This window comes from Desmodus rotundus, chromosome 12 (genome assembly GCF_022682495.2).
Source record: "Desmodus rotundus isolate HL8 chromosome 12, HLdesRot8A.1, whole genome shotgun sequence".
Classification (NCBI taxonomy): domain Eukaryota; kingdom Metazoa; phylum Chordata; class Mammalia; order Chiroptera; family Phyllostomidae; genus Desmodus; species Desmodus rotundus.
In genome coordinates, this window is record NC_071398.1 from 48,438,855 (window position 1) to 48,463,746 (window position 24,892).

Genomic DNA, 24,892 nt, shown 5'->3' on the forward strand with positions numbered 1-24,892 from the left:
GAGAAACATCAGTGTATGGTTGCCTCTTGTGCACCCCCCACCACTTACCTGGCCTGCAACCCAGGCATGTGCCCTGACTGGGAATCAGCCAGCGACCCTCTGGTTTACAGGCCGGCACTCAAATCCTCTGAGCCACACCAGCCAGGGCAGAGTTTTGGAACTTTTAATTTGATTTATGTCCACAGGGGTGATCAGAACCTTGTTAACTTCCTTTCCCAACTGTTCATAGGTTCCGAGGTCACTAAATCTTTTCATTTCTACACTCATCCTGCTTCCTAGTCTTTTCAGTTAGGACTGAAGCATGATACACTCAGGGCGTTCTTGTGATGTGTTCCAACAATCACGTCTGAAGTTCCCAAGTTGAATCCCCCAAGAATGAACTTTGGGCTGATAGCATGTTTTCACCCAAAGCCTAGTGTGCATGTACATTACTGGCCAGCCTGCAGCTGTCTCACTGGCAGGTGTCCAGCTGTGGTCCACTGGCCAACAGGGGACAGAGTCATGGTACAAAACCAGACTGCAAGGCACACGCGGGGCTCCATATTGCAAGCATTCTAGACACACCAGCCCTCCAAGGCGTCTAGTGTTTCCATTGCACCACTAATCTTTGAGAACTGAGTTTCTTAACTTCATCACAATCTTCAGTTAAATATCTTGGGGGGCTATCTCGTGTACTGTAGGATGTTTAGTAGGATCCCTGGCTTCTCTCACTAGAGGCTGTTAGTAGCTCCCCAACACCCCAATGTCTCCTGACATTTCCAAGTGTCCCCTGGGGTGGAGGGTGGGGCAGTGGGGAGGCTCTGCTCCAGCATTGGGGGCCCAGCCCTCAGTTCTCATGGCACCGACGTTCTCAGAACTAGAGCTCCGAGCTCCATCGCACGGGGATGACAGACCCTGAGCGGAAGCGACTTATTGTGCTTATGAATTTGTCTCCTGAGGAAATACAGAGCCTGAGCGTGTTGTTGGTGAGCGTGTCCTGAGATGACCTTCCTCTGTCCGGTCTTCAAAAGCAGCACCAGCAGGCAGATGCGGTCAGCAGCCAATGTCCAGGTAAGGTTTTGTCCCACGGAGCACCGCCAGTTGTCTGTGTGTCATTTTGTTCAGGTCCATTCCGAACAACCTGAGGGCGCAGAGAGGGGAGTATTACCCCAGGCCACTGTTTCCACATTCAAATGACCTATCAAATCTACGGTGAGTCTTGCCCTGCTGGAATCACTTCCTTTTCCAGGCCTTCATTTCAAACCAAATCCTCACGGGAAATGGGCTTACTCCAAGCTACACACCATTCATCTTAAGTCCCTCACCGGCGTTCACTCATTTAATTTGTGATCCTTATTTTTATAGTCAGGGATATGGAAGTGCTAAGAGGTTGAAGCATTTGCAAAAATATCCACGAAGTTGGAAAGTGATGGAATTTGAGGCCAGGCAGAATCATTCCAGATTCTCACTGAGCTACCAGGCCTCCTCTGGCAGAGGAGGGAGTAGCTCTTCAGTGAATTCTCCAAGGTCACACAGCCACAAGAGGGTAAAAGTATCGCCCAGGGAGCAAAGTAGGGCCTCCTCTGTATTCTACACCAAGTGTCTATCCAAACGGGGGGGTGGGGGTGGGCTCAATTATTAACCTTTGCTCCTAGCTCCAAGGAGGCCCATATCACGGCCTCCTCCAGAGCCTGGGACCCTCTCTCACCAGAGCACCCGGAGTTTGCAGCCAGGATGACTCAGCCGCTTGCATAACAGTCTGACGCCTGTGTTCCCCAGGGCGTTGTTGGTCAGATAAAGCTCCCTCAGGGTCTGGTTGACCCCCAGGGTGGCAGAAAGGTCCTCACAAGCTTTGGCTGTGAGGCCGCAGCTGTCCAGCCTGTGGAAGATAAAGAGTAGTTAAAGCAACAGTAAGACCTACTTTTGGAAATTCTTATCTTCATAGAGAACCAGGGGTAGGTTTTGGTTTTATTAATACCTTTTTTAAAGATTTTATTTATTTGTTTTTAGAGAGGGGAAGGGAGGGAGAGAGGGAGAGAAACATCTGTGTGTAGTTGCCTCTCTCATGCCCCCTACTGGGGACCTGGCCTGCAACCCAGGTATGTGCCCTGACTAGGAATCCAACTGGTGGCCCTTTGGTTTGCAGGCCGGCAGGCCATCAATCCACTGAGCCACACCTGCCAGGGCTGGTTTTTTAAATATTGATTTGAGAGCGAGAGCGAGAGCGAGAGAGAGAGAGAGACATAGACATCAATTTGTTCTACTTACTGATACAATGGTTGTTTCTTATTTGTGCCCTGACTGGGGGTTGAATCTGTAACCTTGGTGAATCAGGAAGATGCTCTAACCAACTGAGCTACTTGGCCCAGCATAAATGCCTTTTAAATGCATGCCATCGCCATCTTAACCTGGACTGTTTCCTTGTAAACTAGTTTCCTGAAAATTACACCCTGCCTGGCCAGGTAGCTCAGTTAGTTAGAGCATCATCCTGATAAACCAAGATTGTGGGTTTGATCCCGGTTAGGGCACATACAAGAATCAACCAATGAGGGGAGAACCAAGATGGCGGCGTAGGTAGACACACTGCGCCTCCTCGCACAACCAGAACTGACAGAGAATCGAACAGCAAGGGGGACCAACACCAAGGAAACAGAAAATAATCATTCATCCAGACTGGTAGGAGGGGCGGAGACGGCACTGGGGTGGAGAGGACTCGCGAGGCTGTGGCGGGACTGAGATTGGCGGAGTGTGGGACAAATGGCGCAGGCAGTCCGAGCACTAGCAGACCCTGCGGTCCCACATTTGCACAGATAAACCCAGAGGGCCGGACTCAGAGTGGCGGAGAGTGGGGCAGGCAGAGTGGCGGAGAGCACATTGCGGCACCACATTCGCCCACAGATAAACCGGACGAACGGCGGGCAGAGAAGCAGACCCTGCAACCCAGGGCTCCAGCTCTGGGAAATAAAGCCTCAAACCTCTGATTGAAAGCGCCCCTGGGGGTTGGGGCGGCAGGAGAGACTCCCAGCCTCACAGGGGAGGTTGTTGGAGAGACCCACAGGGGCCTAGAGTGTGCACAGGCCCACTTACTCGGGAACCAGCACCAGAGGGGCCCAGTTTGATTGTGGGTAGCGGAGTGAAAGACTGAAATCCGGAGGAGAGTGAAGCGGGCGCCATTGCTCCCTCTCGGCCCCACCCCCACGTACAGCATCACAGCGCAGCGACCAGCATTACCCCGCCCCGGTGAACACCTAAGGCTCCGCCCCTTAAAGTAACAGACACGCCAAGACAAACAAAAAAAATGGCCCAAATGACAGAACACTTCAAAGCTCCAGAAAAAATACAACTAAGCGACGAAGAGATAGCCAACCTATCGGATGCACAGTTCAAAGCACTGGTTATCAATATGCTCACAGACTTGGTTGAATCTATTCGAAAAACAGATGAAAAAATGAAGCCTATGCTAACAGAAACAAAGGAAAATGTACAGGGAACCAATAGTGATGAGAAGGAAACTGGGACTCAAATCAATGGTATGGACCAGAAGGAAGAAACAAACATTCAACCAGAAAAGAATGAAGAAACAAGAACTTGGAAAAATGAGGAGAGGCTTAGGAACCTCCAGGACACCTTGAAACGTTCCAACATCCGAATTATAGGGGTGCCAGAAGGAGAAGAGGAAGAACAAAAAATTGAAAACTTATTTGAACAAATAATGGAGAACTTCCCCGATCTGGCAAAGGAAATAGACTTCCGGGAAGTCCAGGAAGCTCAGAGAGTCCCAAAGAAGCTGGACCCAAGGAGGAACACAACAAGACACATCATAATTACATTACCCAAGATTAAACGCAAGGACCTACGTCCAAGATTACTATATCCAGCAAAGCTATCATTTAGAATGGAAGGGAGGATAAAGTGCTTCTCAGATAAGGTCAAGTTGAAGAGGCTCATCATCACCAAGCCCTTATTATATGAAATGTTAAAGGGAGTTACCTAAGAAAAAGATCAAAAATAGGAACAGTAAAAATGACACCAAACTCACAGTTATTAACGACCACACATAAAACAAAAACGAGAGCAAACTAGGCAAACAACTAGAACATGAGGGTTGTCAATAAGGGAGTGGGAGGGGGAGAGGGGGTAAAGGTACAGAGAATAAGTAGCATAGATGATAGGTGGAAAATAGACAGGGGGAGGGTAAAAATAGTGTAGGAAATGTAGAAGCCAAAGAACTTATAAGTATGACCCATGGACATGAACTATGGGGGGGGAATGTGGGAGGGAGGGGGGTGGGCAGGATGGAGTGGAGTGGGGGGGGGAAATGGGACAACTGTAATAGCATAATCAATAAATATATAAAAAAAAAATGGCAAAAAAAAAAAAAAAAAAAAAAAGAATCAACCAATGAAGGCATAAATAAGTGAACCAACAAATAGATCTCTCTCTTTCTCCAATCAATCAATAACTTTTTTGAAAGTTATTTTTAAAGAAAAGAAAAAGCAAGGACAAACAACCGCCCACCACTCCTGACTCTCAGCCACTCACCACAGTTTCTGGAGTCTGCAGGTGGGGTGTCGCAGCCCCTCACACAGCAACCACATGCCTTGGTCTCCCAGGTCATTGAAACTCAGGTCCAGGTCCCGGAGGTGGCGGTTCTCCTGGAGCACAGCAGACAGACCCTCGCAGGCAGCAGAGCTGAGCCGGCAAATACCTAACCTGGAAAGACATAGTGCGCAGGGCAGAGCTGACACCTCTGGGGACACTTGCTGGAGAAGGTTATGTGTGGGGTGCTGTGCTCAGTCCAGAAAGACTCTATGTTTCCCCTTGAGGGAGAAAACAAGGGTGAGGAAGAAAGGAAATGGCCAGTAGGAATAGGGAAGGGACAGAGAAATAAGAAAGGTGAGCCCTGGCTGGGTGGCCCAGTTGGTTGGAGCCTTGTCCCATCATGCATCAACACATTGTAGGTTTGATTCCTGGTCAAGGCACGTACCTAGGATGCTGGTGCAATCCCTGGTTGAGAGGCAACCAATTGATATTTCTCCCTTCCTCCCTCCCTTCCTCTCCTTCTCTCCCTCTCCCTTCCTCTCTCTTTCTAAAAATCAATTTAAAAAAAAAAGAATTTAACCTGTTTTTTTTAAAAAGAATTGTCCTGACAGTAAGGCATATAACAAACTATAGCAATTACAACAGCAAAAACTTGGAATAAAAACTGACAAAGGGAAAGAACAGAGGGACACATGACACAAGAAAATGGCTTACAATATAGCTGGTATTCCCAACCAGCAAGGAAAATGTGGATTCTTTACTAAATGGGGCTGCAAACACTGGAGAAAAAAAGAAATTGTTCCCCGCTTAACTACACGTATAAAGAAGAAACTGGGTTTGTCTTGGACATTGCATTGGCAAAGGATTTCTTAGACTTGTCAAAAAGATATACATCACAGAACTAACTGTATATGGGTTTGATCTCAAAACACAGACATTTTTCTTTAATGAAAGAAACCAGCCCTGGCCAGTGTGGCTCAGTGGATTGAGCACCAGCCTGCAAAGCAAGGGGTTGCTGGTTCGGTTCCTGGTCAGGACACATGCCTGGGTTGCAGGCCAGGTCCCCAGTAGGGAGCGCACAAGAGGCAACCACACATTGATGTTTCTCTCCCTTCCTTTCTCCCTCCCATCCCCTCTGTCTAGAAAAAAAAAAAAAAAAAAAAAAAGAGTGACTTTTTCACTCATTAAAAAAAAAAAAAAGATATCCAGTGTGCAAATTCAGTCTGATCCTGCTATTCTGCCCCTAGGTGGAATCTTATAAAGGTTCAGAAAGACATTTACAAGAATATACACTGCATCCTGGCCAGGTAGCTCAGTTGGTTAGAGCACCATCTGAATATGCTAAGGTTGTGGGTTTGATCCCCAGTCAGGGCACGTGCAAGGTCAACCTTTGAATGCATAAATAAGTGGAACAACAAATAGATGTTTCTCTCTCTCTTCCTCCCTCCCTCCCTCTCTTCTTTCCTACCTCTTCCTCTAAAATCAATAAATTAAAAAAAATTTTTTTTAAAGAATATACATTGCAGCACTGTACATAACAGCAAAGAGTTAGAAACCACTCAAATGTCTGAATAGAGAGGTGGATCAATAATGTTTGATAAATGGCAAATTGTGGTATATAGGTCAATTTCAAGGAATGAATTAGATATGCTCATACTGACGTGGACAGATGCACAGAATTTAAATGTATAAAGGAAAGTGGGGGGAAAAAAGAGGTTGATAAGATCTATTATTTATGTAAAATCAAGACATGAGTGTTTACAGATGAGATTTGGGGAGGATGATAAAGGGGATATAAATTAAACAGAGACATGGGTGGGTATACAGTGATATTAGGATACCAATTAAGAATTATGAATATCTACCCTGGCTGGTGTGGCTCAGTGGATCGAGCGCTGGCCTGAGAACAAAAAGGTCACCAATTCGATTCCTAGTCAGGGCATGAGCCTGGGTTGCAGGCCAGGTTCCCCAGTGCAGGGTGCGCAAGAGGCAACCACACACTGATGTCTCTCTCCATTCCCCTCTGTCTAAAAATAAATAAATAAAATCTTTTTTAAAAATTAAAAAAAAAAGAATTATATCCTGTGTGCATCTGCAGTCCAAAAACAGTATGGTAGAGGGAAGAGTGTAAAGAAATGGAGCACAGATTTATCCTGAATGTTTAAACATAAAACAGCCACAGAAGCCACAATACAGCTCACTGTCTCAAGAGAAAAAAAAGCTTCCAGAGCAAATAACATCAGATAATTGAGGATGCTATTGTAGGAAAGAAAAAAACCAAAAATCTCTCCTTTGGGACTACAGAAAAAAAAATTTTTTTTTGAAAATAAACAGACTTGCTACATTTTCTTTTATTTTTTTTAAGGATTTTATTTATTTATTTTTAGAGAGGGAGAAGGGAGGGAGAGAAATAGCAATGTGTGGTTGCCTCTCATGTACCCCCTACTGAGGACCTGGCCTGCAACCCAGGCATGTGCCCTGACTGGGAATCAAACTGGTGACCTTTTGGTTCGCAGGTCAGCACTCAATCTACTGAGCCACACCAGCCAGGGCAACATATGTATTTTTAAGCACCCCTGAGCCAGGTCTTATAATAGCCATTGGAATATAGACTAGACACAGCCCCTGCACTTTTGGAATATCACACTCATATATGCAATGAAAAATTTGGTTAAAGGATGCTGAGGCAAAGCATGAGGTCAAATAGCATCATAGGAACCAAGACCTTATTAAGGGGATGGAAAAGTGTCCATGGGAAAGAAGCATCTATTTTGAGTCCCAACAGATAAAACAGATGTTATCGGGGTAAAACTGGGGACAACAGAGCAGAAAGGAATTCCAGGGAGAAAGAGCAGCTGGTGCAAAGGCCCTGGGGGAGAAGAATCTTTGAAAGGAGACAGAGATGCAGCTGAAAGTTAGGAGAAGAGGGGAGGGAGCTTGGCCCCAGTGAGTCCAGGTAAAAGGGCAAGGAGTGTGAATCTGGATTCCTGTGGTGGCGAACAAAGAGGGACTCACCGGAGGGTCTGGAGTTTGCACTGGGGATGCCTGAGGCCCTCACACAGCAGCAGCACCCCAGGATCCCCCAGGTCATTCAGGCTCAGGTCCAGCTCCAGCAGGCTCTGGTTCTCGCTGAGGGTGGAGGCCAGGTCACCACAGGCTGCAGCAGTGAGGTGACAAATCTTTAACCTATTCAACATATATTTTATGAAATGGGCAAAGGCCTGGGAATAGACATTTCTCCAAAAGAAAATACACAAATAACCACAGATCCCATGAAAAGAAGCTAAACATCCCTAATCATTAAGGAAATGCAAATCAAAACCACAGTGAGATACCAACTGATATACATTACAATGGCTATGATTAAAAAGAAAAAAAGACAAAACAAAAAAACACACAACCAAGAATTGCTGGTGAGGATGTGGAGAAATTGGAAGCTTTGTGCACTGTTTGTGGGGATGTAAAATGGTACAGCCACTGTGGAAAACAATATGGTGGTTCCTCTAAAAATTAAAAATAACCATATGATTTATCAATTCCACTTCTGGTTTACCTGCCCAAAAGAATTGAAAGCAGGGGCTCGAAGAAATATTTGCACACCCACGTTCAGAGCAGCACTATTCAAAATAGCCCAAAGGTGGAAGCAACCCAAGTGTCTATTGATGGGCGAATGAACAGATAAACAAAATATTATATATACATACAATGAATGTATAACCTAAAATTTACCATCCTAACTGTTTTAATGTGTTCAGTTCAGTGGTATTAAGTACGCTCACATTGCTGTGCAAAAATCACCACTATCCATTTCCAGAACTTTTCATCATCCCTAACAGAAGCTCTGTCCTCATGAAACTCCAGTTCCCCATCCCTCCCTGCCCAGACCCCTGGCGACCTCTGTTATTTCTTTCTCTATGGATTTTTTAAAAGATATTTTATTTATTTATTTTTAGAGAGAGGGGAAAGGAGGGAGAAAGAAAGGCAGAGAAACATCAATGTGTGGTTGCCTCTTCTGCATCCCCTGCTGGGGGCCTGGCCTGCAACCCAGGCCTGTGCCCTAGACTGGGAATTGAACCAGTAGCCCTTTGGTTCTTAGGCCAGTGCTCAATCCACTGAGCTATACCAGCCAAGGTTCTTTCTCTATGGATTTGAATATTCTAGGTACTCCATATAAGTGGAATCATATCATCTTTTTTTCAATTATTGATTTTTAGAGAGAGAGGAAGGGAGAGTAGGAGAGAGAAACATTGATTTGTTGTTCCACTTATTGATGCATTTATTGGTTGATTCTTTTGTTTTTTAAAGATTTTCTTTATTTGTTTTTAGAGAGAGGTGAAGAGAAGGAGAATGAGAGGGAAAGAATTATCAATGTGTGGCTGCCTCTCACGTGCCCTGTACCAGGGACCTGGCCTGCAACCCAGGCATGTGCCTTGACTGGGAATCGAACTGGCAACCCCTTGGTTCGAAGCCCGTGCTCAATACACTGAGCAACACCAGCCAGGGCTGGTTGATTCTTATATGTGTCCTGACCAGGGATCGAACCCACAACCTTGGCGTATTGGGATGATGGTCTGATCAACTGAGCTACCCAGCCAAGGTGTACAATAGTTTTCTGATTGATATTTCATTTAGCATAATGTCTTCCAGGTTCATCCACGCTGTAGTAGGTATGAATTTCATTCCTTTTTTCAGGTTCCATTGTATGTACATACCACATTTTGTTTATCCATTCACCTATGATGGACAATTTTCTTTCCACCTTTTGGCTACTGTAAATAATGCTGCTATGAACATGGATGGACAAAGAATGAATGGATTTTCATACCATCCTTCAACATGAGGACATTTGCCCCCTTTTTAAAAAAGATTTTACTTATTTTTAGAGAGAGAGGAAGGAAGGGAGAAAGAGAGAGAGAAACATCAACATGTGGTTGTCTCTCACATGGCTCCTACTGGGGACCTGACCCACAATCCAGGCATGTTCCCTGACCGGGACTTAAACCTGTGACCCTTTGTTTCGCAGCCAGCACTCAATCCACTGAACTACACCAGCCAGGATAACATTTCCCTCTCAAGAGGGCCCCAGGAGCCCTGGTCAGGTAGTTCAGTGGGTTAGAGCATTGTCCAGATATGCCAAGGTTACAGGTTTGTTCCCCCGTCAGGGCATGTGCAAAAATCAACCAATGAATGCATAAACAAGAGGAACAAGAAAGCAAAGTTTCTCTCTCACTCTCAAATCAATAAAGTAAAAAATAAAACACAAAATTAAAAGAAAAGATGACCCCACAAAGGACTCACCACAATATCCGCAGCCTGCAGACTGGATGCCTCAAGCCTTCACACAGCAGACGCAGTCCTGTGTCCTCCAGCGCGTTTCCTGTCAGATCCAGCTCCACCAGGTGTCGGCTGCTGCTGAGCACAGAGGCCATCTCCCGGCATGCCCCAGCCTCTAGCTGACACTTCCTCAACCTCGGGAGGAAAGAAACGTTGGCCAGGGCACCATCTTGCTTTCCTGCCTCCTCATGGCTCATCTCTTGGGCCTTAGTTACCCAACACATGCCCACCCATGTCACTAAAGCTATAGAGATGAAGATGTCATTATTTTCAGCCCGGAGAGTCCTATCTTATAAGACAGACAGGTAAGCAATGACAACCTGGTGTAGATGGTGCCACTGAGGTGGTGTAGCATGACAGTTTAGAGTGGGGTCTCTAGAGCCCAATGACCTGTGTCTGTTTCCATAACCACCACTTGCCAACCCTGTGACCTCAAGCAAGTTTTCCTCAAGTCTCAGATTTGGTTTCATGGGATGCTGAGGCTCAGGTGCATGAACTCTAAAATAAGAGTAATAATAGGTAGTTCTCATCGTGTATCATCCTGATATGTGAAGGCTGTGGGTTTGTTCCCAGTCAGGGCATATACAAGAATCAACCACTGAATGCATAAATAAGTAGAAGAGCAAATTGATGTTTCTCTTTCTCACTCCAATTCTATTTCTAAGATCAATTTAAAACATGGTGCTGACCTCATAGGGCTGTTGTGAGGATTACTAAAGGTGGAGGAAGTGGGGCCAGGCATGGCTCACAGACAGCACTCAGTGAACATGAGCTAATGTTTATCAAGAGCATCATGGTAGAGGGGCCACCTAACTCAGCAAACAGGGGGTGCAGTTAGAATAGGCTTTCTGGAGACTTTGACCTGGTTGTCCAAGGTTAAGTAAGAGTTCAGTAGAGGAACAGAATGGTGGGGGCTATGAGATAATAGAAAATATACACAATGGTCTCTGCCCACGCCCCCACCGGGGTTCCTAACACAGAGCTCCTAAATCTCTTGTAATTTTCTACGTGATAAGATACTAGGAGCATCTTTTGTTCTAATATGTGGTCTTTGACCCTGGTTCTTGACAGAATTCCTAAGTCCCTTGGAATTTTCCAGGTGATAGCAGTGTCTTTTGTTCTAACAGGTGACTCAGTGGGTGGACTCTTGGATAGGGGGCTGGTCACCCCAAAGACCAAGCTCTGATTAGAAGCTTGGAATTCCATCCTCATCCTCCAGAGAGGGGAAGCGGGTTGAAAATGGAGTTTATACTCCATTGTGTCCATGTGATGAAGCCTTCATACAATCCTACTAGTATGGGGCTCAGAGAACTCCTAGGCTGGTGAACACATCCACACCAGGAAGGCAATGCCCCCAACTCCATGGGGACCAAAACTCCTGCTTTTGGAACCCCCCCAGACCTGGCATTGTGCATCTGCTTGTCTATATCCTTTTTTTTTTTTTTTACAATTTTATTTATTTATTTTTAGAGAGAGGAGAAGGGAGAGAAAGATCAATGTGTGGTTGTCTCTCATGGGTCCGCAACTGGGGACCTGGCGGCTGCAACGCAGGCATGTGCCATGACTGGGAATCGAACCAGCAACCCTTTGATTCACAGGCAGGCACTCAATCCACTGAGCCACACCAGCCAGGGCTTCTCTGTATCCTTTATGCACGTCCTTTAATAAACTGACAGATGTAAGTGTTTCTCTAAGGTCTGTGAGCCACTGTAGCAAATTAATCGAACCCAAGGAGGGGGTCATGGCAACCTCCAATTTATAGTCAATTGGTCAGAAGCACAGGTGACAAAGTGAACTTTTGATTGACACCTGAAGTGAGGGCAGACTTTATGGGCCTGAACTCTTAACTTGTGGGATCTGATGCTGTCTCCAGGTAGTAAGTGTCAGAACGGAGTTAAATTGTAGGGCACCCAGCTGGTATTCCAGAGAACTGCTCGGTAGTGGTGGGGGCGGAGGGGGGTGTGGGAAATCTCTACATATTTGGTGACTGGAAGTGTCAAAAGTAAAGTGTTCTGTGTGAGTAGTAAAGAAGAAGGCATACAGGTGGAAAGCTGTGTGGCTTTTCTAGCTGGGTGGCATTGCAGGAAAAGGGAAACCATGCAGGGGTGTCCAACCTGTGGCCCAGGATGGCTATGAATGTGGCCCAATGCAAAATCTTAAACTTACTTAAAACATTATGAGATTTTTTTGTGTGTGATTACGTGTTACAATGTATTTAATATGTGGCCCAAGACAACTCTTCTTCTTCCAGTGTGGCGCAGAGATGCCAAAAGGTGGGACACCCCTGGAAGGGTCTTGGCACAGGGTGATCTGGGGTTTTGACTACCCTGGATGGGTGTGGGATCTGGGTGGGCAAGTGGCCCCGGAGATTTCTCACCATGTGGAAATAGTGGTAGACAGAGTAAACCAGAAAGAGGTTCTCTGAAGTGCAAAGAGTCCAGGGCATGGGTCTAAGTTCATGGGTCAAAGGGCAGCCCTAATTTTGAGGTAGAGACTTGGAGATCATCAGCATTTGGGGAGATATTTCAAGCCTGGGAGACCTCACTGATTAAGAGCTTGTTTCAGGGATGGGGACTCACTGGATCATCTGCAGTCTGCATTTGGGATGCCGGAGCCCCTCACAGAGCAGCTTCGCTCCGGGCAGCCCAAGGTTGTTGTTGCTGAGGTCCATCCTCATCAAATTCTTATTGGCGATCAGAGCAGCTGTGAGGTCCTGGCAGGCAGAGCTGGAAACCCGGCAACTCTTCAGCCTGGGATGGAAAGGAGAAAAGAGCAAGGTCATTCCCTCTGTAGTCCTCCTGTGCACTCTGTCCCTTATTCCTTCTCTCCCTCCTTCCTTTAGGTCTATTATTCCCTTTTTCTAAAGCCAAAGACAGGAGATTAGTGGATGTCAGGGGGTGGGAGTGGGTTGGAGAAGGAGATTGGAACTAAGGGGTAGGCTGCTACTTCTTGGTCTGATGATAATGTTCTGCAATTAGATCATGGTGAAGTTTTGCCCAATTTTGGGCAATATACCCAAAAAAAGACATATCAGTGAGTTGCCTGGTATGTGAATTATAGCTCAATAAAAAAATAAAAGCAGCAAGAATAATATAAAATGCTTTTGGTGCTTTGCAGTCAAGGAAATACTTTCACAGAGGTTGCCCTTAAGAGAGGAATCCAAGACCCCTCACATCTGCTCTCTTCCACCTTTTTCTTTCTCCATCACCATGAGAAGAAGAAGGTACCATGTCCTGAGCAGGTCTCAAGGTGCTCACCAAGCCACATTTGTTGGTTGGCAGGGCCACCGTGCCTTAAAAGCGTAACATAAAATTTACCGTATTTAAGTGTATGGTTCAATGATGTTAAGGACATTCGCATTGTTCTGTGCCACCATCTCCATCGCCTATCTCCAGAACTTTTTCTTTTTAAAGATTTTATTTACTTATTTTTAGACAGAGGGGAAGGGACGGAGAAAGAGAGGGAGAAAAACATCCATATGTGGTTGCCTCTTGCACGCCACCCACTGGGCACGTGGCCCACAACCCAGACATGTTCCCTGACTGGGAATCAAACCAGCAACCCTTTGGTTCGCAGGCCGGCACTTAATCCACTGAGCCACACCAGCCAGGGCTCCAGAACTTTTTCATTATCCCCATGCCTCCTTAACTCTCCATGCTTCATTTCTTCCAGCCCCTGACAATCACCATTCTACTTTCAATCCCTTTGGATTTGCCTCTTCTTTGACATTTCCATTGTATATTCTCGGCAAACTTGTTGAAGATCAGTTGGCTTTATATACATGGGTTTATTTCTGGGTTCTCTATTCTGTTCTATTGTGTGTGTGTGTGTGTGTGTGTGTGTGTGTGTTTTAATGACAGTACCATGCTGTTTGAATTATTGTAGCTTTGTAATATAGTTTGCAATCAGGAGGTGTGATTAGAGATAGGAAACTGGAAAGGAGGAGATAAAAATAAGAAAAGTAAAAAATAATTTTGGCTGAACTCATATGGATCCTCATTTGTCATCGGCTAAACTGTGTCCCCCACAATATTCATAGGTTGAAGTCTCAACCCCTGTACCCCATACTACAACTGACTTTGAAGATAAGGGTCTTTAAATAGGTGATTCAGTTAAAATGAGGTCATTAGGATGAGACCTAGTCCATTATGACTGATGTCTTCATAAGAAGAAGAGATTAGGACACAGACACATACAGAGAGAAGGCCATGTGAGGACACAGGGAAAGACAGCTACCTATAAGCCAAGGAAGGAGAGTCCTCAGGAGAAATCGACCCTGTCAACACCTTGATCTTGGACTTCCAGCCTCAAGAATTGTGAGCCCTGGCTGGTGTGGCTCAATGGATTGAGTGCTGGCCTGAAAACCAAGGGGTTGCCGGTTCAATTCCAGGTCAGGGTACATGACTGGGTTGCAGCCGGGTCTCTGGTTGGGGGCACGTGACAGGCAACCAATCGATATTTCTCTTGTACATTGATGTTTCTCTCCCTCTCTTTCTCCCTCCCTTCCCTTCTCTCTAGGGAAAAAAAAAAGATGAAGAATTGTGAGAAATACATTGCTGTTGTTTAAGTCACCCAGACACCCAGACTGTGGCACTTTGTTATGGCAGCCAGAGCAAAGCAACACACCATCAAGTATTCTTTCCAGAATTTTTATTTATTGATTTTTTTTTTAAGATAGAAAGAGAGAGAGAAATATTGATTTGCTGTCCCACTTATTCATGCATTCATTGGTTGATTCTTGTACATGCCCTGACCAGGGATTGAACCCACAACCCTGGCATAGTGGGATGATGCTGTAACCAACTGAGCTACCCGACCAAGGCATCCTGTGTTCTTTCTGGCTAAGTCCCATGAAAGGGTGTGGTGGGACCATCTGATGCTCCCAAACCAGCCTAGACTCACCTCAGGTTCTGAAGCTTGCAGTTGGGGTGTCTGAGGCCTTGGCACAGCAGCTTCACGCCCCGACTCCCCAGGGCATTCTGGTACAAAGCCAGCTCTACCATATTCGGGTTGGTAGTCAGAGCAGTGGCCAGCTGTTCACTGTAGGCATCTGGCAAAACGTTCCTCTCAGGTCTGCGTGAAGGAACTACAGGTCAAGTCCAGTTTTCCCAGTCTCTTTACAATGATTATGTTAGGCACTTGATTATCACTTCGCAATTTATAAAGCATTCTGTCACATTCATTTTAATTTATCTTGGGGATGACCCTGTATTTCTTGCCCAAGTTCACATAGCTGGTAAGTAGTAGAGACCAGACTTAAATTCTTGACTAGGGATGGGGAGATGGATTTCATTTTAAAGATAATTTTTTATATTGAGGTAACATTGGTTAGTAACATTATATGAGGTTCAGGTGTACAACATTATAATTTGATATCTGCATACTCTATTGCGTCACCACCAGAAGTCTAGTTTCCATCCATCACCATATATTTGACCCCCTTCGCTCATTTCACCCTCCTCCCCAGCCCATTGCCCTCCGGTGGCCACCATAGTGTTGTCTGTATCTATGAGTTTGTTTTTGTTTTGTTGTCATTTGTTACCTTTTTCTTTTATATTCCACATGAGTGAAATCATATGTTTTTTTGTCCTTTTATATCTATCTGACTTATTTCCTTAGCATAATACCCTTAAGACCCATCCATGTTGTCACAAATGGCACTATATCATCTTTTTTTATGGCTGAGAAGTATTCCATTATATAGATATGCCACCTCTTCTTTTTTAAAATAATTTTTTGTTTATTGATTTTGAGAGAGACAGACAGACATTGATTTGTTGTTCCACTTAATTATGCATTCATTAGTGGATTCTTGTATGTGCCTTGACCAGGGATCAAACCTGCAATTTTGGCATATTGGGATGATGCTCTAACCAACTGAGCTACCTGCCCAGGGCTACACCACCTCTTCTTTATCCATTCATTTATTGATGGACAAGTGCCTGGATAATATTTCTTTTTTAAAAAAAGATTTATTTATTCAATTTTAGAGAGAAGGGAAGGGAGAGAGAGGGAGAGAAACATCAGTTGGCTGCTTCGTGTACACACCCCAGCTAGGACCAAATCTGCAACCCAGGCGTGTGCCCTGGCCGGCAATAGAACTAGTGACCTCTCACTTCACAGGACAATGCCCTACCAACTGAGCCCCACCAGTGAGGGCTAGAGAATATTTATTGATTGAATACATTCTCTTTGACCTGGGCTCCAACCTAGTACTAATGAATATTGTTGAAGAGGCGGAAACCAACCTGGACACTATTGACCTTTGGTGACCCAGTCTTTGTTGTGGGGCTGTCTTGTACAAAGGAGGATGTTTTTGCAACATCCCCACTCTCCACCTACTAGATGCAAGTAGCACCCTTCCCATTTCCCCAAATTATGACAACCAAGTATTTTTCCAAATACTGCCATGTATGTCCTTGGGCCTAGCCAAGTAGCTCAGTTGTAGCATTGTCCTGATACACCCAGGGTGTGGGTTCGATCCTCGGTCCACGCACATACAAGAAGCAACCAATAAATGCATAAATAAATGCAACAACAAATTGATGCTTCCCTCTCCCTTCCTCCTTCTCTCTTTCTCTAAAAAAAAAAAGTATTTTTTAAAAAATTTTATTTATTTTTAGAGAGAAGGGAAGGGAAGGAGAAAGAGAGGGAGAGAAATATCAATGTGTGGTTGCTTCTGGAGCACCTCCCACTGGGGACCTGGCCTGCAACCCAGGCATGTGCCTTGACCAGAAATTGAACTGGTGAGCCTTTGGTTCACAGCCAGTGCTCAATCCCCTGAGCTATAACAGCCAGGGTGGAAAAAAAAGTATTTTGGGGGGTGGGGGCAAAATCACCCCCAGCCGAGAACACGAACTTGGTTAGGAGCTTGAGCTGGGACAGCAAGCCCCAGTGAGTACTTACGATTGTGACTGTGCCACTAGCGTCTGGGGCCCTGAAGTCCTTCTCGCCTCGTCCTCCTCCTCCTCCTCATCGGTGCTGTAGGCAGCCCCATGGAGGTAAAGCACCAGGGTGTTCCTGCAGTTCTTCGCGCAGAAGGACGAGACCATGTGCTCCATCTTGGTGGCCATGTTGCTGACCACCACCACTTGGAAGTGGCTCAGGGCTTGTTGGATGAATTCCTCCTCTTGGATCTCGTACAGACAGCTGAGGAACTCCAGGGAGCCCTGCTGCAGGGTAGAGTCCTCGCTCAGAGCTTTGCTTTGGATCCACTCCATCAGTTCCACCTTGATGCGAGGCGACACCTTCCAGCAAAGACTCTTCTCCAGGTAGCTCCTCGTCTCCTCATTCAGGAGTCCAAACAGGAAACGGACAGTGAGCGCCAAGAAGCTCCTTTCTGAAAACCCATACTCTGCCAGCAGCCTCGTCAGGTTCTGATCTGGGCTGGACCCACTGTCCCCACCATCCAGGATGTAGTACATGGCTGCAAAGAACTCCTGGAAGCTCAGGTGGATGAAGCTGTAGAACTTCTCACAGTTGATGTCCTTCTGAAAGATATTCATGTTGAGGAAGGAGGAGACGTCTGCCCCATCCAGACCGTGCTTCCGCAGGTCCTCCTCCTCAAATAGGATCTTCTGGTTCCAGAGGCCGTCGGCAGCCAAAGAGCACAGCCCTCTCTGGTTGGGTGGGGCTTGGAGGGTTGGGGACCCTGGCTTGGGTTGCATCAGACTGAGGAGGTACAGCATGTACACGGCTGTGGTGGTCCTGGACGTCTGTCTTAAAAGCCCCCCGCCCTCCAGCTGCTGCTTGAGGCACGTGCAGACGACCCAGCACACCAAGGGGACGAAGCACAGAGTGAAGAGGGGCTCATTGTCCCTCACGAAGTTGAAAGCTTGGCTGGCCTGCTCCGCGTTGTGAAAGTACTTGTAGAAATACTCCTTCCTTTCCGCCTCGGAGAAGCCCAGGATCTCCACGTGCCTGGGATGCTCCAGCCAGCGGTGGAGCTTCTCCAAAGCTGTGGGCCTGGTGGTGATCAGCAAAGACAACTCCGGCAGCAGCTTCTTCCGAATGAGGCTGCTCAGGAGAACCTCCGTGGGCCGTTTCTCCTCCCAGCAGAGGCACCAGGGGCCCTGAGGGTTGTGGAATGAGGGTTTGAGCTCATCAAAGCCATCGATGATGAAAAGGAGGCGCTCGGGAACGCGGAGCAGCTCCCTGAGGGGCGCGCTGGGCTCGGGCCAGCAACTGGACATAAGGTCTTGCACGCTCCGCTCGGGGCCACTCTGGTTCATCTCCCTGCAGTTGATGTAGAAGAGGTAATCAAACCTGTCTTGAAAGAGCCTCCCGTCGGCCCAGTCCAGCATCACCTTGTGGGCCAGCATGGACTTGCCCATCCCTGCGGCTCCCTGCAGGACCACGGTGCGCGGAGGCTCAGGGCGCTCATTGTCTGGCTCGAAGAGGGTCTCCATCTGGATGAAGCTGGCCTGGTGTGCTACAGTTCTTGCGTGTCCCCGCCCTGTGTCTAAAAGCTTCTGCTGGGTCCACATGGGATTGGAGTGTTCCTGCACCAGGAGGAGCCGGGTGTACCGGTGGCTGAGGTTGACACATTCTCCTAGACGTGCATTGCGGTCTTCCATCAGCCGGAACTTTCTGCGCACGTGGTCCCTGTAGGTTTGCCCGGGATCTAATGGAGAGGAAAGAAGGGTTTGTGGAAGACTCATCAGCAACGGTTCAGGACTTCACAAGTTAAAGTACAGCAGGGTCTAAGTGCTTCCTTGCTCTGCAATATCTTTGAAACAGCTTTCTATTTTTTTTTCCTTTTTTAAAAAATTGATTTTAGAAAGAGAAAAGAGAGAAACATCAATTTGTGGTTCCACTTATTTATGCATTCATTGGTTGATTCTTGCATGTGCCCTGAATGGGGGAGATCCAGCCAAAATCTTGGCATAATGTGGATGCTCTAACCAACTGAGCTACCTGGCTGGGGTGGCTTAGTTTTCTCCCTGAATCCTGAGAACCTTGGTACTTCCCTTCCAGTGGGAAGTAAAGGCCTTAACATGGAAAGTGTTTATACAGGGTGTTTCATTCCCGCAACTCACGATGGTGGTCTGGATGCCAGCAGTGTGATCATCTCTGTTGAGGTGGATGGATCCCACCTCCCCCCCACCCCCCCCCACCCCCCCCCACCCCCGCCGCCCCGCACCCCACCATGAGCCTGGTAAGAATGTGTCAACCTCGGCCACCTAGTGTCCAAAGCCCCATGTGGCCCCACCAGGGAACTGATGGAAATGCGCAATCCTGAGCCCCACTCCCCACTTACTGAATCAGAAACTGTATTTCCAACCAGATCGCAGTGTGATTCGTGTGTTCTTTCAAATTTAGGAAAGCAGCGATCCCAAGTTTTCCTTGCCTCCTTGGCAACAAGGCGGATGACTATCTACAATGGAGAACTCATCCTTTCTAGAAATGCTTTGCTCACTTCTCTTTGGGAAAGCTTGCTTGGTATAGATGTCTGTGAGTAACCTAGGGCAGTGATTCTCAAGGGGATGATTGTGTACCCTCTAAGGGACATTTGGCCAGATCTGGAGATAATTTTGGTCATCACAACTGGGGGTTGCTACTGCCATCTAGTGGATGAGAATTTGGGATGCTGCTCAACATCCTGTAAGGCCCAGGGCAGCCCCACCCCCACAACAAAGAATGATCCCGCCCAAAGTGTCAATATGGCCAACCCAGACCTGGACAAGAATATAATCCCTTTGTGTTGGGATGTCACCAGGGGTCCGTTATATCTGCCCAGGGGAAGGTTAAAGAAAAAAAAAAAAAAGATCTGAATTTGTCCCCTGCACTCTCTCAAACCCAATGCATCTACTGTTTTAATTGTGGTAAACTATACATAACATACAATTTACCATTTCAATAAGTTTTTAGGTGTTCAGTTCAGTGGCCTGGAGTGCATTCACAATGCTGTGCACCATCAGCACCGTACTTTTCTAGAACTCTTCCACGTTTTAACAGAAACTTGGTACCCATTAAAAGCTGACTAATTATTTTTCCCTTACCCCCCAAGCCCTTGGCAGCAGCCATTCTACTTTCTTTTTAAAAGAAATATTTAATTTATTTATTTTTAGAGGGGAAGGGAGGGAGAAAAAGAGGGAGAGAAACATCAATGTGTAGTTTCCTCTCACATGCCCTCTACCAGGGACCTGGCCTGCAACCAAGGCATGTGCCCTAGACTGGGAATCCAACCAGCAACACTTTGGTTTACAGGCCAGCACTCAATCCATTGAGTCACACCAGCCAGGGCCATTCTACTTTCTGTCTCTATGAATTTGATAGCATTAGATACCTCATATATTGGAATTATCCAATACTTGTTTTTTTGTGTTTGACTCATTTTACTTAGCGTAATGCATTTAAAGGTCGTCCATGCTGCAATAAGCATCAGAATTTCATTCCATTTTAAGGCTGAGTAATATTCCCTTGTATGTAAATATATACATCATATTTTGTTTATTCATCTGTTCATAAAGTTATCTTATTAGCTCTCAATGTGTACTAGTAAACCATATTAAAACTCCTCAGTTTATAAAGTCCATCAAGTGTACTGTTCTTTCGACACTGTCTCACGTAGAAAACATTTCGAATGAAGCAAAGATAATTGTGAGAGCCATGTTTGGATTTTGTAAAAAAGTCTTACACTCTTTTTTTGTAGAGAAAGGGTTCTTATTTTGAGACATGGGGACATTAAAATAATAGAGAAGTTTAAAATAAGGATGAGAACAAGAATGAAGAACATGTGCTGCTCTGCCGGATAAATTTATAAACAGCCTTGAAAGCCCTGGTCAGTGTGGCTCCGTCGATTCACGTCATCCTGCAAACTGAAAGGTCTTGGGATCGATTCCTCATCAGGTTGTGGGTTAGGTCCCCACTAGGGGGTGTATGAGAGGCAACCACACATTGATGTTTCTCTCTCCCTCTCTTTCTCCCTCCCTTCCCCTCTCAAGTAAAAAATATATAATAAATGTAAAAATGAATAAATAAAAATAAATGCCCTTGAAAGAGTGTTCAGGATTGTATGTCCTTGTTGGTGGTGTTGCTGTCTACCCAACAGCCTGCACTCCTGTTTCTTCCTCGCTGACTCTCCTGAGTCTATTTGGGTAGTGAGTGTTGATCCCTTGATTGCAGTAAATGCTGTCCCTTCAGAAGCCCCAGGGGATGCAGGTTGGTTTTGTTAAACCAGCCAAGAGTAATCTCATTCCCCTTTGTCACTGGCTGGTCTGGAGTTGGTCATGTGTCCAGCCCTCATCAAGAGTTACGCAGGTAAAAAACACTAAGGAGAAGTTTATTGAAATAATTCTCTCCCTAGCTAAAATGACAATCTATTGAGGAAGAAAGCCTTTTGCCTCCCTTTGTTGTCCCTGCTAAGTATTCTTTTATTTTTTATTTTTATATTTTATTTATTTACTTTTAGTAAATAAATAAATAAATAATTTTTATTAAAAAAATAAAGAGGGAGAGAGAAAGAAGGACAGAAACATTGATTAGTTGCCTCCTGCACACCCCCAAATGAGGACCTGGCCTGAAACCCAGGCATGTGCCAGGGCTGGGTTTCAGGCCAGGCATTCAATTCCTGACTGGGAATTGAACCAGCAACCTTTGGTTTTGCAGGCCAATGCTCAATCCACTAAGCCACACCAGCCAGGGCAAGAATTCTTTTGTATGAGCTGGTTTGGCCATCATCTTGCAACCATGCGATGATAAGTCTCGGAACAAAAGGCTGACATAACGGAGGTTGGTAGAATTAAAACAGAAAGAAGCTGGGGCTTTGATGGTGTCACTAATCTGTTACGTGGATGAATTACAGCCACTTACTCTAAGACTTCTTGTTATGTGCAAACATGAAATAAATGCCTGTTTTTGTTTCTTCTATTCTCAGTTGGATAGTAGGATACATGTTCCCCAATGTATTCTAACAGGTACGAGACTCATGGCTCACCTTTTCTTGGAATTTCAGGAAAGACTTCCAGAGAACATGCTGACTGGCTGTCCAGTGAGGACAGGCCACCAGGTGGAGTATCTGGAAGAGAAATTGGGGAGATCAGCTGGCACATATCTGGCTAGCTCTCATTAACATTAGCTACTATTACCTCAAATTGTCTACTTGATAACTCCCTGCCCACTGACCCCCTGAATGTTCAGCCATCACTTCACATTCACTGTTGTTGAAAACACTTGTTCTTCATAACCCACTTTCCTTCCTGGTACCCATCATGGTGACTAACACCTTCCTCATCCCATTGATCTTCTCATACAGGAAGTTTTAAGTCAGCCTGAGTTCCTCCCTTCCCTTCAGCTCTTGGTCACAGTCTCATCCATCATCCATCCATTCATCTATTCATCCATCCATCCATCCACCTACCCCTCAACCACTCATCCATCCATTGATCCATCTATCCATTGATCCATCCATCCTTCCTTCCACCTTTCCATTCATCCATCCATCCATCCACTGATCCATCAATCCATTCATTCATCTATCCATTTGATTATCCATCCATCTATCCATCCACTCATCCATACATCAATCCATTGATCCATCCTTCCACCTTTTCCCAACAAGTATACCCATCCAGCCATTCACCCAACAAGCATACACATATCAAGCACCAGGTATTTTTCTAGGCATTGGATAGATAGCAAATCACAAGGTCTCTGCTCCATGGACCTTACATTTTCATGGCACAGAGTTCAGTGCATAGAAAATAAACACCAATATAACTTCAGATAATTTTATCACAATTTAAAAAAGTGATTCTTGAGTATTACAGCTAAAAAAAAAGACCTCAGAGATGTTCTACCTTGGTGTTTCCTGAAGCATGCCATGAGAACCACCTACTTCCACATGCAGACTCCTAGTACCCAGACCTGCTGCCTCAGAATCCCTGGTGTGGGTCTTTGACTCCACATTCACTAGGTGTCCAGATGCCTCAAAGGTACATTAAGACACATGAGAACCGCTGATCTAGTCCAATCCCCCTTGTCTTACAGGTGAGGAAACAGAAGCCCATTCAAAGCACATGATTCTCCAACATCCCACAGGTAGAACAGAGCAGAGCTGACATCTGATCCCCTTTGGACCACGGGCCCACCTCCTGGTGAATGAAAAGGACACAGTCTGGAGGAGGAGTCTTACTAAATAGTTTCCAGGTGTTAGTGCTGGGGAGAGATTTGGGAGGAATGGGGAGAAGAGAGGGACTTTATACTTGTATATTGTTTGAATTTCTTAAAATAAGTATGTAAAATGTCTATAAGTAAATACAGTTCTGTAGAATCAGCCCTGACCAGGTAGCTCAGTTGGTTAGAGTGCTGTCCGGGTGCACGAAGGTTATGTGTTCAATTCCCAGTCAGAGCATATACAAGAATCAACCAATGGATGCATGGATGTGTGGAACAACAAAACTGATGTTTCTTTCTCTCTCTCCTTTCTTCACTTTCTCTAAAATTAATAAATTTAAAAAATTTAAAAATACAGTTCAACAGCCCTGGCTGGTGTAGCTCAGTGGATTGAGTGCAGGCCTGTGAACCAAAGGGTCACAGGTTCGATTCCCAGTCAGGGCACATGCCTGGGTTGCGGGCCAGGTCCTCTGTGGAAGGTGTGCTAGAGGTAACCACACAGTGATATTTCTCTCCTTCTCTTTCTCCCTTCCCCTCTAAAAATAAATAAATATATCTGTTTTTTTCATAAAGGAGCATAATAATATCTAACATAGTGTTTAAACAATGAATGTGTTGATATATCATTATGCACAATAGATACCTTATTATAGGAGGAAACCAATGTGTTATTACATTGTGATTATCTTATAGGACAGAAAATATAATAAAAGAAATACGAGAGCTAAGGAAGCACACTGGTGAAGTCCCTGAGCTGTCCAGAAGGAGAGAGGTGAGGCCAGAAGAATGCAGAGAAGGTAGTGCCTCCAAGGTGCTGATGGATAAATAAGAATTTTCCAGACAAAGAAGAGAGAGGGAGGGTAGTCCAGGCAGAAGGTGGCATGAACAAAGGCCAAGCTAGGGGATAAGTCAGAGCCCAGTTCATGTGAGCTCAGCGATTATCAGGAAGGAGAAGGAATGGGTGGGTTGTAGCCTTGCGGTCCCATCCCCACCTCCTTACCCCTCACCAGGTCCTCTTTCCTTCCTCTCTCCCACAGGTCCTTCCTGTTGATCCGATCAAAGATGCTGAGAGCCAACAGCCAGGCCTCCCCTATCCCGCAATGGGTCACCAGCAGCTGGGCCATCTCCAGAGGACCAGCAGTCTCCATTCGCCCCCAGGGAATCCTGTTGTCCCCCGCTTCTGTCACCGTCCCCAGGTAAAACTTGAACTTCTTCAGCTCCACAGCCTCCAGTTCTTCCAAGTAGGCGGACAGGCGACAGAGGCCATCCCTGACCATGGTCTGGGGCATGGGGGCAGCGTGACCCCTGAAGGAGAGTGCAGCTGGAGTCTAGGATGTTTCTACACACAGGACAGGCAACTCCAAGAGGCCCACCCGCCCCTCGTGCCCAGCGCAGGAATGAGAGACAGGGAAGTCCTACTGTTGAAATACCACTTCCTTCGCGTGGAGTTCCTGCCTGCCCTACCCTGCTGGCCAACGGGTGTGGGTGTTTGGGTGTTCGTTGAGAAGAAGAGGAAGTGGGGAGGGATGAGGAAATCGCTGGAGCCATTCCACGCATGAGAAAGACCTCCACTTGGGCTCGCTTGGCTGGCTCCCTCCCTCGGCTAGTCACTCTCTTACCTTTGTCCTGGCTGTTGTTTTACTTGCCTCACTAGTGTTTGTGGTCGATTGGATTGTCGTCAGGTGTCTTCCTCACCTTGTGGGAGGGGTAGACATCTTCCCATTGGCGTCAGTCTAGGGGACCACTAACTTGCATTGGCCAATGGAATGTAGCAAACATGACTGAAACGAGGGCCAATGTCAGCTAATTTCCCTTCTGGGTACTTTCTCTTACAGAGGAGGATGCGGACACCCAGAAAGATGCGTGGATTTTCCAACATCACACAGCTGAAAAAAGGGCAGAGCTGGCATCTGATCTGGTC

General features: G+C 46.0%; 1 protein-coding gene across 3 annotated transcripts; it reads right to left on the reverse strand.

Moving 5' to 3' along the window:
* On the reverse strand, window positions 1–24,330 carry NLRP12 (NLR family pyrin domain containing 12). 3 transcript variants are annotated; one of them, XM_024578694.3, is made up of 10 exons: window positions 23,972–24,330; window positions 21,794–21,874; window positions 16,762–18,478; window positions 14,758–14,928; window positions 12,435–12,605; window positions 9,820–9,990; window positions 7,537–7,707; window positions 4,522–4,692; window positions 1,688–1,858; window positions 1–1,120 (listed from the first exon to the last, which is right to left on the reverse strand). In XM_024578694.3, exons 1-10 carry the CDS (start codon window positions 24,258–24,260, stop codon window positions 1,033–1,035), a joined length of 3,201 nt encoding a protein of 1,066 aa, XP_024434462.2. In that variant the 5' UTR covers window positions 24,261–24,330; the 3' UTR covers window positions 1–1,032. The 3 variants fall into 3 exon arrangements, with proteins under 3 accessions (XP_024434462.2, XP_053771051.1, XP_053771052.1); XM_053915076.1 differs by lacking the exon at window positions 1–1,120 and having other exon boundaries at window positions 1,684–1,858; window positions 16,771–18,478; XM_053915077.1 differs by lacking the exons at window positions 1–1,120; window positions 1,688–1,858 and adding an exon at window positions 16,711–16,713 and having other exon boundaries at window positions 4,518–4,692; window positions 16,771–18,478.
* Window positions 24,331–24,892: the final 562 nt, after the last annotated feature.